The sequence below is a fragment of the Somniosus microcephalus genome, chromosome 8, assembly GCF_052327205.1.
Source record: "Somniosus microcephalus isolate GS21.2 chromosome 8, FLI_Smic_1.0, whole genome shotgun sequence".
NCBI lineage: Eukaryota > Metazoa > Chordata > Chondrichthyes > Squaliformes > Somniosidae > Somniosus > Somniosus microcephalus.
In genome coordinates, this window is record NC_140994.1 from 37,792,210 (window position 1) to 37,808,589 (window position 16,380).

General features: G+C 43.8%; 1 protein-coding gene across 12 annotated transcripts in view; it reads left to right on the plus strand.

Moving 5' to 3' along the window:
• LOC147113459 (uncharacterized) overlaps positions 1 to 16,380 on the plus strand; it is a 364,793-nt gene that overhangs the window by 106,407 nt on the left and 242,006 nt on the right. For all 12 annotated transcript variants that reach the window (XR_015079214.1, XM_085994578.1, XM_085994586.1 and 9 more), the window contains one exon: positions 8,683 to 16,278. Coding sequence is in view for 11 of the 12 variants with exons in the window: in XM_085994578.1 (XP_085850704.1) it covers positions 8,683 to 16,278 (7,596 nt within the window). In the remaining variant the exon portion in view is untranslated. The remainder of the gene's footprint in view (positions 1 to 8,682; positions 16,279 to 16,380) is intronic.

Sequence of the window (16,380 nt, forward strand, 5' to 3'; positions counted from 1 at the left end):
CCTTCCCTGCCAGTCCAACCCAATGGGAAGAGGCGATAGGGCTAGAAGAGGCTGAGAAAGGTAAATGGTTTTATATTTTTCTTGTGTGCCAGGAGGAGCAGGTGTGTGTCCCCGAGCCCCACAAGGAACGCTAAGGCCTCACCTGCATTGGGCTTCCCCAGCTCCCCCGACCATGAGACCTTCCCGACTCTCCTCCCAACCACTTACCTGAGTGCCACGGGCAGGTCCTTCAGGTCCCCGGCGGGGGCCTCTTGCCACCTGACATTCCTCTCTCGCTCGTTGGTCTGCTGCCGTCTTCGGGCGGGTTCAGGCGGGAGATCTATGCAGGTGAGGACTGTGAATTAAAATCTCCCAGGCTCCACTCTGAGGAGCTCCAGCAGGTTCGCTGTCTGCATTGGCCGCCATCACACGAGTCCTGCCCTCAGTTAAAATTGTCCCTTTAATCGCAACCACATTACTTTCATCTAGTAATTAAGTTATATCCTGATAGGTTCCAATAAATCTGTATTTCATAAACCCATGCATTGGATTTATTGTCTGTAATCTTACTATATGGCCTTTAACTGCTTTCTTTATAATAGACTCTCGAGATATTTATCAAACGAAATGCCAAGCTTCGAGGCACATAATTCCCTGGATCATACTTCAATTTTTTTTTAAACGATTGTTATCATAATGCTATTTTCTAGGTTTCAAGCCCTTTTTCAGAGTGAGAGTGTCAACATGAGTTAGGACTATAAGGCCAAGTCTGAAAGGTTGTGTTACACATACAGTATCTCCAAGTGAGGCCATAACCACTGAGCTGGACAAAGGAGTAGAGGCATTGCATGAAGTCGACTGTGTCAAAGGTTGCAGAGAAATTGAGGCGGGATAATGCGCACGATCACAGTCAGAGAATATCAGTCATGTTTTTGGTTGGGGCCATTTCAGTGCCAAGGGTGGGGGAGGAACCTGATTGAGAGATTCAAACAGCCAATAAGCAGGAAAGACAGGTATGGGTCAGTGAGGTGACAACAGCTAATCTGCTGCTCATCCTCTCATCCAAGCCTTTGTCACCTCCAATTACTAAATTGCTCCAATACTTTCCTGGCCGGCCTCCCATCTTTCACCCTCTGTAAACTTCAGTTCATCCAAAATTTAGGATTCTGTACCTAGCATGCACTGCTCACCCATCACCTATGTTCTTCCTGGCCTACATTGGCCCGTGGTCTCCCAACACCTCAAAATTCTCATCCTTATGTTTAAGTCTCTCCATGAACTTGCTCATCCTTTTCTCTATGTGTTACAACCCCACCCGCCTCTTGAACTCTCTGTTCATTTGACTGGCCTCTTGCCCATCCCTTACTTTCACCCCATCACTGGTGGTCATGCCTTTAGCCGTCTAGGCCTATACTCGGGAATTCCTCCCGAAAGCCCTCTGCTTCTCCACCTCCCTCTCTTCCTTTAAGCCTGTTCATAAAAACCACATCTTCCCCCACCCTAAATTCTCCTTTGACTTGGCATCCATTTTTCCACATTAGACGTGTGATATAAATGCAAGTTGTTGTTGCTGTTGTTGTTCCCTGAATACTGTCATTCCAAGGCTGTATTTATACTGCTGCCATTGGTCTTAGACCAGTAGCTACAGAATTGACTCTGTCCCAGTAGTACCTTGTTTATACTGTCTGGCTCAGAATTGAACTCTCAGGAATTGAATAGCAAAATACTGCGGATGCTGGAAATCCGAAATAACAACAGAAAACACTGGAAAAACTCAGCAGGCCAGGCAGCATCCGTGGAGAGAAACAGAGTTAATGTTTCAGGTCGAAGACCTTTTGTTCTGATGAAAGGTCTTTGACCTGAAACGTTAACTCTGTTTCTCTCTCCACGGATGCTGCCTGGCCTGCTGAGTTTTCCCAGTGTTTTCTGTTGTTATCTCAGGAGTTGAATGTGCTAGCGCTCCATGCCCGTTTGTTAAATTTGAGGGGAGAAAAATTGAGTCACACCCCCTTTGGGGTGCTAACTTCGCCGGGGCGCTACACCCAAAAAAATTAGCACCCTCGTGGCCGAAGTTCATCAGTAGCACCCCAAGAGGGAAGTGGGGTGCTACTGGAAGTGCCCCGCCTCCCTCTTGGGGCACTGCGAGGGAATATTGCAGCGCCACACGCTGCGGCACGTCGCGCTGTGGTACTGCAGACCTTCCTCCCCTTCTTAAAGGGGAGGGGCCTAGCACAGCGTGACCCAGGGCCCAGCTGGGCCACCAGGGATCAGAGTGCTGGCAAAAGAGCCCGGCACTCAAGAGGAGTGCCGGGCTCACGGAGCGCAGCCGGCACTCTGCGGGGGGTGCTGTTGAGGAGGCCGGGGATGGGAGCAGAGACAGGTGCTGGTAGGCGGCCAGCAACAAAAATGTCCACCCGGCACCTCGCTTTTAATTAGCACTGCCCCGGCCGCAGGTAGGCCCCCCTGACCCCGTCGGACATAGCGTCCGGTGGTAAGTCAGGGGGCAATACCGAAGATCGCGAGCAGAGCGCTGCGCACGCCGATGACGACATCGCCGGCGACGCAGCACCACGGGGCGCTAACAGTTACTGCCGCTGCTAACCTCCCGCTGAATTTCGCGGGAGGCGTTAATGGTGCCGCACCAGGGCAATAGTTGTTTTGTGCCCAAGAGGGCGCTAACAGGAGGCGCAAAGCAACCGAATTTTTCCCCCGAAATGTTTTGAGAGGGTAGGTGGGAGCATTCCCATTTTCAGAACATTTATTAAATGTCCAGGACATCCAGACATGTCACCACGTGCTCGCAAAGCCATGTGTGTGAGGTGATTTCCTTGAGGGTATCTCATACCACTCCATTCTGGACTCGAGTTATACTGTCAGTTTCATGTCATCGTGGAGCAGCTTTGAAGTGATCCAAAGTGATGGTATAACTGCATCCTGAAGCAGTTCAGTGTGGCTGTTTCAATTGTTCAATATGTTCTATAAAACTTGGGTTTCGTTATTTTTACTTGCCTTTCCACCCTGAAGTATTGTAAAATTTACCTGACTCAGGCGTGTTAGGGTGCATTTAGGAAGCTGTGTACATTCATGGCGGGGGTGAGGGCGGGGGTAATTTTGACTGTGATCGTGAATTAGCATCCTGTTTTACATCTCTTCCGATTTTTATTTTCATTGAGATGTAAAATGGGCTGCAGATCGCTTCCACCCATTTTATAATATTGTACAATGTCAAAATTACCCCCATTATGATATATTTCATATAATTTATAAATAATTTGTATTTGTCTCACTACTTTTTCAAACCGTTCTTCTTGCTTTCTTTGCAATTCATTGGCCATGAAGCACTTTGGGACGTCCTGAGCACATGAAAGGAATATGTTAAAGCAAGTTCCTTCCTTGCCCTTTTCTCTCATTTTCTACTATCTATCTGAATATCATATAATCACATTCAGTAACCTTAAGTAGGCTGTGCTCTACATATTATTCAGATGCATAGTCTGTAGGTTGATTTAATGTCGCTAATTTGTTAATTGTTTTCATGTACAAAATAAGTTAGATCAACTAAAGTACGTTATAACTGCCAAAATTCTACAGCACGCTAATGTGGTGCTTAGTGTTTGAAATCTAATTTTGTGACCAAGCCTTTGAATTTTCCATGGCAGCAGTGCTCCCATCTGCTGAACGGAATACAGCATTCATCACTGCCCTGCATGAGCTAACATCATCAGTGTCTGCACATCACTGACTATTGATTTATGAACACAATCACAAGGAGCACTACAGTTCTTTAGTGTAATGACACAACTACCCTCTAGTTTAATGTCCCCCTGAGGCTACACTTATTAGTTTTTTAGCTTTATGGTACATATATGTACTGGACCATCTGACTGACCTGCTCAGTACGAATGGCCTTAGAAATTGTTTTCTTTAACCACTTGGGAATTGAAAGGCAACATCACCCTTCAAAGCAATGTACACCTCTTTTCTCTCACATAACACTGGAATCTTTGACACCTGTGCCTTATTCTATTGGCTGTGGTAAGTATAAAAGAAAGGTTTGCATTTATACAGCCTTTATCACATCTTTGAGAACCATCTCAAAGTGCTTCACACAAATGATTTTTGAAATGCAATCACTTTTGTCGTGGTGGCAAACGTGGCAGCCAGTTTGCACACAGCGAAGACCCACAAACAGCAGTGAGATGAATGATTACTTAAACTGCTTTAGGTGGTGTTGGCCGAGGGAGAAATGTTGGCTCGGACACTTCAAACAGTGCCATGGGTTCATTAATAACCACCTGAATGGTTTAACTTTTCAACTGAAGGACGGCAAATGTAACGCCCCATTCAAGAAAGAAGGGAGACAGAAAGCAGGAAACTATAGGCCACTTAGCCTAACATCTGTCATTGGGAAAATGCTGGAATCCATTATTAATGAAGTAGTAGCAGGACATTTAGAAAATCATAATGCAATCAAGCAGAGTCAACATGGTTTTATGAAAGGGAAATCGTGTTTGACAAATTTATTAGAGTTCTTTGAGGATGTAATGAGCAGGGTGGATAAGTTGAAAACAGTAGATGCAGTGTATTTGGATTTCCAAAAGGCATTCGATAAGGTGCCACATAAATGGTTACTGCACAAGATAAGAGCTCATGGTGTTGGGGGTAATATATTAGCATGGATAGAGGATTGGCTAACTAACAGAAAACGGAGTCGGGATAAATGGGTCATTTTCAGGTTGGCAATCAGTAACTAGTGGGGTGCCACAGGGATCCGTGCTGGGGCCTCAACTATTTACAATCTATATTAATGACTTGGATGAAGGGACTGAGTGTACTGTAGGCAAACTTGCTGACGATACAAAGATAGGTGGGAAAGCAAGTTGTGAGGAGTCTGCAAAGGGATATAGATAGGTTAAGTGAGTGGGCAAAAATTTGGCAGATGAAGTATAATGTGGGAAAAGGTGAGGTTATCCACTTTGGTAGGAAAAATAGAAAAACAAAATATTATTTAAATGGAGAAAGACTACAGAATGCTGCGGTACAGAGGGATCTGGCTGTCCTTGTACATGAAACATAAAAAGTTACCATACAGGTACAGCAAGTAATTACAAAGGCAAATGGAATGTTGGCCTTTATTGCAAGGGGGATGGAGTATAAAAGTAGGGAAGTTTTTCTACAATTGGGGCGTTGGTGAGACCACACCTGGAGTACTGCGCACAGTTTTGGTCTCCTTATTTAAGGAGGGATATACTTGTATTGGAGGCAGTTCAGAGAAGGTTCACTAGGTTGATTCCTGGGATGAAGGGGTTGTCTTATGAAGGAAGGTTAAGCAGGCTGGGCCTATACTCATTGGCGTTTAGAAGAATGAGAGGTGAACTTATCGAAACATATTAGATTCTGAGGGGGCTTGACAGGGTAGATGCTGAGAGGATGTTTCCTCTCATGGGGGTATCTAGAACTAGGGGACATAGTTTCAGAATAAGGGGTCGCCCATTTAAGACAGAGATGAGGAATTTCTTCTCTGAGGGTCATGAATCTTTGGAATTCTCTACCCCAGAGAGCTGTGGAGGCTGGGTCATTGAATATATTTAAGGTGGAGATAGACAGATTTTTGAACTACAGGGGAATCAAGGGTTATGGGGAACAGGCAGAAAAGTGGGGTTGAGGCCAGGATCAGATCAGCCATGATCTTATTGAATGGCAGAGCAGGTTCGAGGGGCCGAATGGCCTACTCCTCTTCCTGTTTCTTATGTTCTTATGGCACCTCTGACAGTGCAACACTCCCTGAGTACTGCACTGCATTGTTAGTTTAGATTAGATGTTGAAATCCTGGAGTGGAATTTGGTACAGTCCTTTTAGAAAGGAATTGACAAATTCCTGAGGGGAAGAGGACATTCGGTCATATTGGATGTATATGTTTGGCTAGTGATGTGTCATGGAAATCAAATCTTCTGAATCTAAATCCTGAATTGAAAATGATCCAATATATAAGAGTGAGGGTCTCCACTGGGAGTTCAGCACAAGAGAGCAAAGAACTGGATGTGTATATTTCATTTAGAATACCATTAGATCACTTGGGTACAGAACACATACAGCCCATCAGACAGCCAGCTGCATTGCCAGGGATAAGACACATACTTGTGCCAAAGAAATGCCAGTGGAAATCCAGTTTCATATTCCACCTAGATACCTAGGACCTGAAATGCTGGGGCCAGGGATGGTGGGTTAATGGTGTACTGGAATAAATGCCGTAAATTCCAGGCACCCAGCATTGTTAGGGCCTGAGTTGGGAGGGGGATAGTTTGAAAGCTTTAGTTTTTGCAATAAAATTGGTTGCAGGGCAATTGCTGAAACTAGCACAAGAAGGGACAACAGTCTATTTTTGCTGTCCTAGTGGAAACCTGCAGATCTGCTAACAATGCGGCAAAGTGCCACAGCAATAGTCCTCCGCCCCCACTCGGCAGGGTGGCCCCAGTTGTGTCTCAAATGGTGCGGACATCCACCCAAGATATCCAAATTGGCCTGATCCCAAGATTTCAGATGGGGCCAGAGACATTGCCATTTGGCAGGCTCCACCGAGACCTGCCTCCTCTGGAATATTGGCAAGCCTGAATCTGACCTACAATCCACCCTAATCAATCTGTGAGCAGTAGATCACTCGGAATTTTACTGTGGAAAATTTATACCATCGTGGCTTCGGCCACAGAGCTTGGCCCTGAATAAATCTAAGCAAAATCAACTGGAGATATACAGGGGACCTGTGTATGTGCATTTACTGTTGCACATAGTATCATTTTATTGAGTCTCTAAATCCAAAATTATCCAAATTTGATTTTTCAGAAATAAATGTCAGATTTTAATTTAGATGAACAAATTGGGGGTGAAATTCAGCTTGGCTGCCAGTGCAAAATGGACGATAGCGAATCGGTAGCCCCTTTTACACACTGGCTGATTTTCTTTTCGATTGAAGTGTGGAAGTGAGAATTGGGTGGAGTGTAAAACAGGCTGCCGATTCACTATTGCCTGTTTTTCACTACTGTCCAAGACGAACTTCACCTCCATTCTATCTAATGGTCATCCGTTATAATTATGTAGTTAATATTGTATATGTTACACTAGAACCATGAAAGCAAAAGCCACTATAAAACATGGCGTAGGACATCTTTGTATTCCAATGAAATATGACAGACATGCTGAGGTTGATATTAACCCCACCACGATGGGCTGGAGAGGGGCTGTGGGGGGGGGGGGGCGGGGGTGGTGCAGGAAGGGGTAAACGTGACCCCAATCCGCCACGTACATGCCTGCTGCCATTTGTACGGCGGCGGGTTGCATGGCCTGCCCGTGTCTCGTCTTGGAGAGACTGAACACTTCATTATAATATTTAAATCAGGCTCCCACAGTGCAGTCGGGAGCCTGATTTAAATTTAACGGTTTGCGGCTGGGTTTCCCAGGGCTCGGGAAACCCAACAGCTAAATGGAGACGGGAGCAGCTGGCTGCAGAAGGTATGCTTTTTAGAGCATTCCCTGTGAGCCAGGAGTAGAAGGAGTTCTCCCCCCAGCCCCTCAAGCAAACCTTCTGCCGATCGTGGCCTCTCCTCGCTGCCGCGATCTGCCTTAACCCGTGATCTTTCCGTCCCTCCCTCCCGATTGCCAGTCCGAATCCCCCTTCTACGACGTGATCCTTCCCTCCCGATTGCCAGTTTGACGCCCCCATTTCCAACCCGTGATCTTTCCCAATTGCCGGGAGCTGTCCCCAATGGTCCCCAGCTGCGGCCTTCTCCTGCTGGCTTTCCCGCCTGGCAGTCGACCAGCCTGTCAATCTGGCTGGCTACCGGGCGGGAAACGGAATAGAAAATGATATTGTGGTCACATTAAATTCGGTAGGACATCCGTGCCCCTGGGATTTCCAGGTTTCTGACCCGCTACCGTGCTCCTCCGCTCCCTCCCCACCTCCCTGTAAATATCACGGCCGATGTGACAGAAAGCACTAGCTACATGATAAACTGTGTGGAATTTGTAAAGCTCCTTTGTGATTTTAATGGTTGGAAGAGGCTTTTTCTTACCATGTTCTTTCTTTGATGGAAATGTTATGAATAAGGCAGAATTTCAAATGGTAAAATACTGCAGATCCTGGAAATCTGAAATGAAAACAGAAAATGCTGGCAACTCTCAGCAGGTCAGGCAACATCTATGAAGAGAGGAAGGTAGGGTTAACTTTTCAGGTCAATGACCTGGGTTCGGACATAACCCTACTTTCCAGCATTTTCTGTTTTTATTGCAGAATATCAAATGTTTAGGCTTTCCCTCTTTCACTCTCTTTCTCTTATACTGGATAAGAGAGAGATGGAGTGGCAGCTTACATATTGGATGTGGCAAAAAAGTCATTTTGGGATCGTTTTAATGTTGAACCAAAATTTGTGTGATACTTTGTTATAATTTTCTGCTTGCAATAAGACCATTGATATTCATTGTCTTACAATGATTGCCATGAGATAGCAGGACCGTCCTTTGACGCTGATTATGGGATAGAGGAAATTCTTAACTTAATATCAAACTGATCACTGAATCAATGCATGCAGTGCTTGGCTTCAGCACGTTAATTCTGCTGCATGTGGACTGAATGAGCTACCGCCCGTTTGTGTGTTAGAGTTAATCTTGGTATTTTAGTGTGTAATTTTCAAACTTTTGCACTATTAACAGCCCCAAAACAAGTGACAATGATGTCCACTCTCCTGAAACTCATACTGAAAACAACCTGAATTCAACATCTCAAGAAATCCTGGTAGGACAAACTGATGCATCACCAGAATGCAAAGAAAAAGCAAATCTTCAAATCACGGCAGATCCAAAGTCCCCTTTATTAGCTGAAAATAAAAACAGCTTATGGTCTTTACTGGAAGATACTGCATTTGAAGGAGATGCCTTGAAAGTAAATAATATATTCGGTGAGACAAAAACTACCGGGGCAGCAGATACTGGCCACAGCCTGAAAGCCAGTTCCTTACCAGCACAAGGAAATACTGCAGCGAGTGCAGCCGAGGAAAGGTTGTCAGATCCATTGCATCATGGTGAGCAGCTGGACAAAACAGATGAGCAGGGCTTTTACCCTTCACCTCCGGGCACAGTTGGGGGAGATCAGTTACCTGCCCAAGAGACTGAGTGCGACCTAGTGTTGCCAGTCTCGGGATGCAAAGAATCCATCACAGAAGAAAATCCTGCAAAAAGCACAGATGGCAAAAGCGATCTGTTAATGGTCGAAATCCAAGACCCAAAGTATCTGACACCAGCGAGTTTAGAAAAACATGCTGAGTATGTGACCATTGCAGGTCACAATGTTGTCAGTCATTCACAAGTCAAAGTTGAAAATGAGCAGCTCACTGAAGAAGTGGCCACTGATCAAGAGGAAAAGTGTGTTTTGCCAAAGGAAGGTTCTATTTCAGTCTCGGAATATGCACTAAATTTGTCTGAGGGAGTGGCACTAGAGGGGAATGAGTTGAGTTTGAGTTGTGATACTGATCACCATCAAACCTCCAACAGTGAAGAAAATGATTGCAGTCTTCTGACGGGTACAGAAAATCAAAGAAGCCCTGCAAAAATGGAGTTACTGTCCATCTGCGCATCAGATCTTGATACTGCTAAACTGAATGTGACACTGTTAGCAGTCAGTGATAAGCAACAGAAAACACACAACACTAAAGAACAAGAAAATATCTCCACAGAAAATGTCTACAGCCTTGTAGCTAGGATGGAGAATATTCCAGAAACCGTCGTGCTGTCCTCAATCCAGCAGAATCCCAGTACTGGGAGAACACAAGAAAAACTCATGGCTTTCAGTTGCGATAGTGAACAGGGTCAAATATGCAATCAGGAAACAAAAACGACTGTTGGCAAAGGAGATTTGGACAGTCTTGAAATGCAAATGGAAAATATTGTATTTCCAATCAACCCTCAAAACCTTGACACATTGGAGCCGAAAGAGACAGCATTTGTTTTCAAAAGCGAACAGCAGATATGTACCAGTGAATCAAAAGGAAAGGTTTGTGAAGACAATGTGTCGAATCTTCAGGAATCCACCAAGTCAGCACTGAGTTATCAGGATACTTATTCAGAGAAAGCACTAAATGAGCCGCTGGGCTGCTGCTGTGACAGTAACCAGCAAACACAAGGCAGTGAGAAGCAAGCAAAAGCTTCCGAAGAAAAATTATCCAGTGTGCAGATTGACACGGAAAACTATTCTTTCCCAGAAACGTCTGAACTGACACTATGTCAGGACTTGGACTTAGTGGAAATAAAAGAAATGTTATTGGGTTTCCAAAGCGACCAGCAAGCCTGCAGCACTGAAAAACAAGACGGCAGCTCCGAGAAAAGCAGGCGCACCCTTCAAACTGGTCTGGAAAATGGGCTGTTGTCAGATCGAATGGGACTGTCTTCGAGCTCTCAGAATCCTGATTCGGTGGAAGTGAAAGGAAAGCTGCTGAATTTAACCTCTCCTAGTGAACAGCAAGAAGACACCAGTGAGATACAAAATCAAGTCTGTGAGGAGGGGTTGTCTGAGGAGGGGCTGTCCTGCTTGCAAAAGGTCATGGTTATAGAAAGCAAGATGTTTCCAGACGCGTTTGAGTTGACCCGAAGCGCTCAGACTCCTGACGCATTGGGTGTAAATGAGCTATCGGTTCACAGTACTGAGCAACAGCAGACAGGTAACAGCATGACAAAAGAAAACATTTGTGAAGGAATTGTGTGTAGCCTTCACACTGTACGTGCGGAATTACCACCTAGCTCACAGATTCCTGGTACAGTTATACCGAAAGAGACACTATTATTTGTCACTAATACACTGCAAGCATGTAGCAGCGAAAAGGAAGAGAAGGCTTCTAAAGAAAACCAGTATGACTTGCAGACTAGGTTGGAAAGTTCCACATTCCCAGAAAGCAGTGAATTATTGCTTAACCTTCAAAACTGTGATTCAAAAGAAGCAACAAAAGAGAAACTATCAGATTTCAGACATTTCACTGGACAAACATCGACATGCACTACAGAAAGACTCTGTCAAGATCTGAGCAACATTCAGATGATAAAAAATATTATAATCCCAGCAGCCATGCAGCTGCCAGCTGGCTCGGACCTTCCTGGTACAGCTGAAGTGAAAGAGTCATTAATGTCTGTCAGTAGTGAACAGACATACAGCAGTGAAAAGCAAGAGAAAGTGCCTGAAGGAAATGTGTGCAGCCCTCCAGCTACTGTGGAAAGTACTTTGTTTTCAGAAACGGCAGATTTACCACTTGCTCCTCAGAATATTGGCTCAATAGGCACAGAAAATGAACAGTGGCGTTTGAGCCACGGCAGTATACAGCAAACAGCGGAGAGGGAAATCAAAGAACATCCCGGTAAAGGAGATGTGTGCAGCTTTCAGATTGATCGGCGAGATACGATTTCAGAAAGAGTGGAATCATTGCTGGCCTCTCCGCACACTGCTGGCGCTGGAGTGAACAAGGCATCACTGACCTTGAGTGGCGAACAACTACAAACGTTCGTCAGTGAAGAACAGCAAAAGGATTATGAGGGGGCTGTGTGGAGTCTCCAGGAAGGTCCTGAAGATACTGTACCATCAACAAGCACAGAATTAGCACTGAACCCTCAGGATACTACAAGTAAAGAAGAGTTGTTGGAAGGATTTGCTCATGAGCAACAGCAAATGTGCGATAGTGAGTTCAAAGTGGGCCTCTATAAAAAGGATTCAGGCAGCCCTCAGATGCCTGTAGAAAATATTATCACTCCAGAAGTCACTAAATTACCACTTAGCATGCAGAATCCTAATGCAGTGGAACGTAGAGAGTTATTAATGGGATTTAGCAACCAACAGCAGCAGGCAGGCAGTGAGATAGCCAAAGAAAAAGACTGTGAAGAAAACGTACAGAAACTTCAGACTGACACCGAGAAGGTCATTGCCGCAAGCATGGATTTGTCACCCAGCTCCGCGATTCCTAGTATTGATGAACTAACAGAAACGTTGTTTAGCCAGAGAGAACAGCAAATATGTGACAGAGAAAAACAAGAAAAGGTGCCTGAAGACAAAATTTACAACTCCCCAATTGGTACAGAAACCAGTTTGTTCCAACTTACCGAGGCGTTGCCTCCTACGGCTCAGAATATTGGTTCAATAGCTACAGAAAATGAACAGTTGCCTTTGAGTTATGATAGCGGACAGGAAACAGCACATGGGGAAATAGAAGAAAATCTCTCTGAAGAAAAAGTGTTCAGCTTTCCGACTGATCGAGGAGGTATGATCCCAGAAAGAGCGGAACTGCTGCCAGACTCTCAGCACACTGCTGGCGCTGGAGTGAACGAGGCATTACTGACCTTCAGTGGTGAACAAGTACAAACCTTCATCAGTGAAGAACAGCAAAAGGATTATGAGGGGGATGTGTGCAGTCTCCAGGAAGGTCCTGAAGATACTGTACCATCAGCAAGCACAGAATTAGCACTGAATCCTCAGGATACTACAAGTAAAGAAGAAACGTCAGAGGGTTTTGATTGTTCTGCTGAGCAGCAGCAAATGCGTGACACTGAATTCAAGCATGGACTCCCTAAAATGAATTTAGACAAGTCTCAAATATCTTTGGAAAACATCTTTCCTCAAGAATCCATAAAGTTGTCAATCGATGTAGAGAATCCTGATGTAGAGGAACAAAGCGATAAATTACTGGGAGACAGTGAGATAAAAGAAAACATATTTGAAGCAAATGAGCAAAACCTTCAGACTGAGGCTGGAAACATTTCAACCCCAGAAGTACTGAAATCACCAGCCAGCTGCCTGGACCCTGATACTACAAAACTGAAAGAAACAATAATTGGATTCAGTAGTGAACATCAGCAAGTAGATGACAATAGGAAACAAGAAGTGACTGAAGAAAATCTGTGCTGCTTTCACACTGCTACAGAAAGTATGGACAATATTTTGACCCCGAAAGCTATGGAATTGGCAAAAGCCCTTCAGGATCCTGGTACGAATGAAATGAAAGAGAAACTTTTGGGTTTTGGTATTGATAGAAAGCAGCAAAAGATAGTCACAAAAGGAATAGAAGACAATTACTATGAAGAAAATGTAGGTTGTCGTCAACAAGGTGAAGAAAATATTCCCGAACCCGCAACCACAGAATGCACTGCTCAGTATCCTAATACTGAGGCATTGAAAGAGAGATTGATGAATTTCAATGGTAATGTGGAACATCAGCAAACATGTGAGAGTGCAACAAAAGTAAATATTTGTGCTGAAGATATGAGCAGTCTTCAGGTGGGTATGGAAATCACCCTTCCAGAATCCATCACATTGACACAGAGTCCTTCCATTCCTCAGGCACTTGAAGAAAATGATATATCTCTGGAATTCAGCAATGAACAACACCAAATCTACAGTAGTCCAACAGAAGAACAAATCTATGAGGACAATGTGTGCAGTCTTCTGAGCATTATTGAAAATGTAGCTGCACCGACTATAGAATTGTCAGCTGGCCCAGAGAATCACCACATAGAGGAGGCAACGGAAAACACACTGGGGTTCAGCTGTGAAAATGACCAGCAGGAAAACTGCAGTGATGAAACAAAAGAGAAAACTTGTGAAGAAAATGTACACAGCTTCCAACTGGATACAGCAGACGCCCTCTCAGAAACCATAGAACAGATTCCCACCGTAGTGACTCATAGTATGGCAGAAGTGAAAGAAGCATTACCTGGTTTTATTAATGAACAACAGCAAATATGTATCATTGAGGCAAAAGAAAATGTCTGTGAAGAAAACCTTTGTAGGCTTCAGATGGTTAAAGACAATATTGTACTTTCAGAAGTCATTGAACTGACTCCTGGCTCTCAGAGTCCTGATACATCCAAAGAAACTTTATTGGCAGTTGTTAGTGAACAACTGCAAACATGTGTCGGTGTAATGAAAGACAACGTTTCTGAAGACAATATGTGGAGCCTTCAGACAGGTGCTGAGCATACTGTACCCGCAGGAACCATGGAACTGACAGCTAGCCTTCAGAATCATGATGAAGAGAAAGGAAAAGAAACATTACTAAGCTTTCACGGGGATCTAAAACAAGAACTCATACTCAACAATGAATCAAAAGAAAATCTTCATGAAGAGAATATGCAGGTGTCAAAAACAAGCACAGAAGACATTAAGCTCTCAGTGAGCAAGGAATTGACAGATTGCACACAGGACCTTAATACTGCTGTCCTGCCAGAGAACGTAATGGGTTTCAGTGGTGAACATCAAGCAGAAAGCATGGACAGCCTCCAAGTTGGCAATGCAAATAATTTGTTCCCAGAAACCATCAAATTGATACCTGGTATTCAGATTCCTGCTGCAAAGGATGTGAAGGTCATATCAATTTTAACTAGTGAGCAGCAGCAGACGTGCAGCAGTGTAATTAAAGAGGAAGAAGCATATGGAAAAACTGTACCTATCTCGCAGAGCGCTGTGGAAAATATTATAATCCCTGAAAGTATGAAATTGGCATCAGCACCTCAGGATTCTGACACCTCTGAACTGATGGCTTTCAGTAATGAGCAACAGCAGATATGTAGCAGTGGAATGAAAACAGAAACCTGTAAAGAAGATGATTATATAAAAAATAACTTATATCCAGACATCACCATGATATTACCATCTAGCCCTCTGAAAAAGGATAAAATGGACTTTAGGGAGGAGCTATCAGATGTCAGTTGGAATACCGAACAGCAACATTGGAACATTGAAGTACACGACGCCATCTCAGAAATGAACATGTTAAAATTAAAGACCAATACAGAAATTGCTACACCCTCAGAAGCAATAAAATTGCCATCCAACTTGCAGATTCATGAGCTGGAGAATGGAAAAGATTATTTATTGGCTTCCACTTTTGATGGTGACAAGAGTCAAATTTCCAGCGGAGAAACAAAAGAAAAAGTCTTTAAAGAAGATGTGAACAGCCTTAAGATGGGTGGAGAAAGTATAATCCCAGAAGCCAATAAACTGACAGCCATGCCTCAGGACCCTGAAGAAGTAGAGCTGAAGGGAACATCATTGGACTTTGAGAACGAACAACAGCAGACCTGCAACACTGAAAGCAAAGAAGTGAGCAACCTTCTAACTGACACTGATAATATTTCAGCCCAAGAAACTATGGAACTGCTATCTAGCTCCCAGAAATGTGATACTGAGAAAGATGAAGATAAATTACTGGGTTTCAGCCATGACACTGAACAACAGACATGCGATGGTGAAACAAAAATAAATATCTTCAAAGAAAATGCATGCATCGATAAGCTGGGTGTAGAAAACTCTGTTCATCCAGAAAGCGTGAAATTGTTATCTAGCTCTGATATTGCTACTGAACTGCAAGAGACGACAAACAATTTTCTTAGTGAAGTTCAGCAAATATCCACTACTGAAACAAAAGAAAACTTCTTTGTTGAAAATGTACGTAGTCTTGAAAATATAATTCCAGAATCCAATGAGCTATCTTCTAGTTCCTTGTATTCTGACGCAACAATAAAAGAGGATATTTTAAGGCAAAGATATGACAGTGAGGAACAACAGACCCTGAACATGAGTGGAAAAGAAAGTGTTTACGCAAATGGTGTTGAGAGCATGGAAAAAGGCATGACTTTTGGAATAGATCCCGAGATAGAGTTTACTCTTTGCACTCTGTCTGTTTCTGAAGCTGTGGAAATAAACCAGTTATTGACTACAACATCAGATAGTGAGCATCAACAGACAAATGACAATCTAATTTCACATAGCACCTGCGAAGAGAAAGTAAGTTTGGAGATGGATTTTGCTCTAGGAAGTGATGAACTCCCAGAGGCAGTGGAGAAAGAGACCATCTCTGCAGGAGGCACAGATTATAAAAACCATGCTGCCCCTCAGGAAACTCAGCTTACAAAATCCATGACAACTAAAAGCAAGGAACCCAGCAGCGCAACCGAACACCTGCTCTTGTTGCGCACAAGAGATGCAACAGAAAGTTGCTTAGAAATTGATGTTAAAGAACAGGAAAACATTGTGGGTGTTCTACCAACAGGGAATTTTGCTGGAATAGATCAAACTTCCATTAAAAAAGAGTCCTGTATGTCTGATACTGAATTTGGAAATGAGTTCTTATTTGCAATCGAACCAACAGCCAGACCAGAAGGCAGATCCCCGCACACATTAGCAGATGTAAAGGAAGAGGGGCTTCTGCCAGCTGCATGTGAAAACACTGAAGTCAGAATAACTGGAACAGGACTTACAGAAGGATTAAAGACTGAAAGGTACATAGGTCCTTGCTTCTATACTTTACCACATAAATGTATTTATATTGTTATCAAACAGTTGTAATAAGAGTATTCAATTTTTCTAACTGTTCTTTTTCC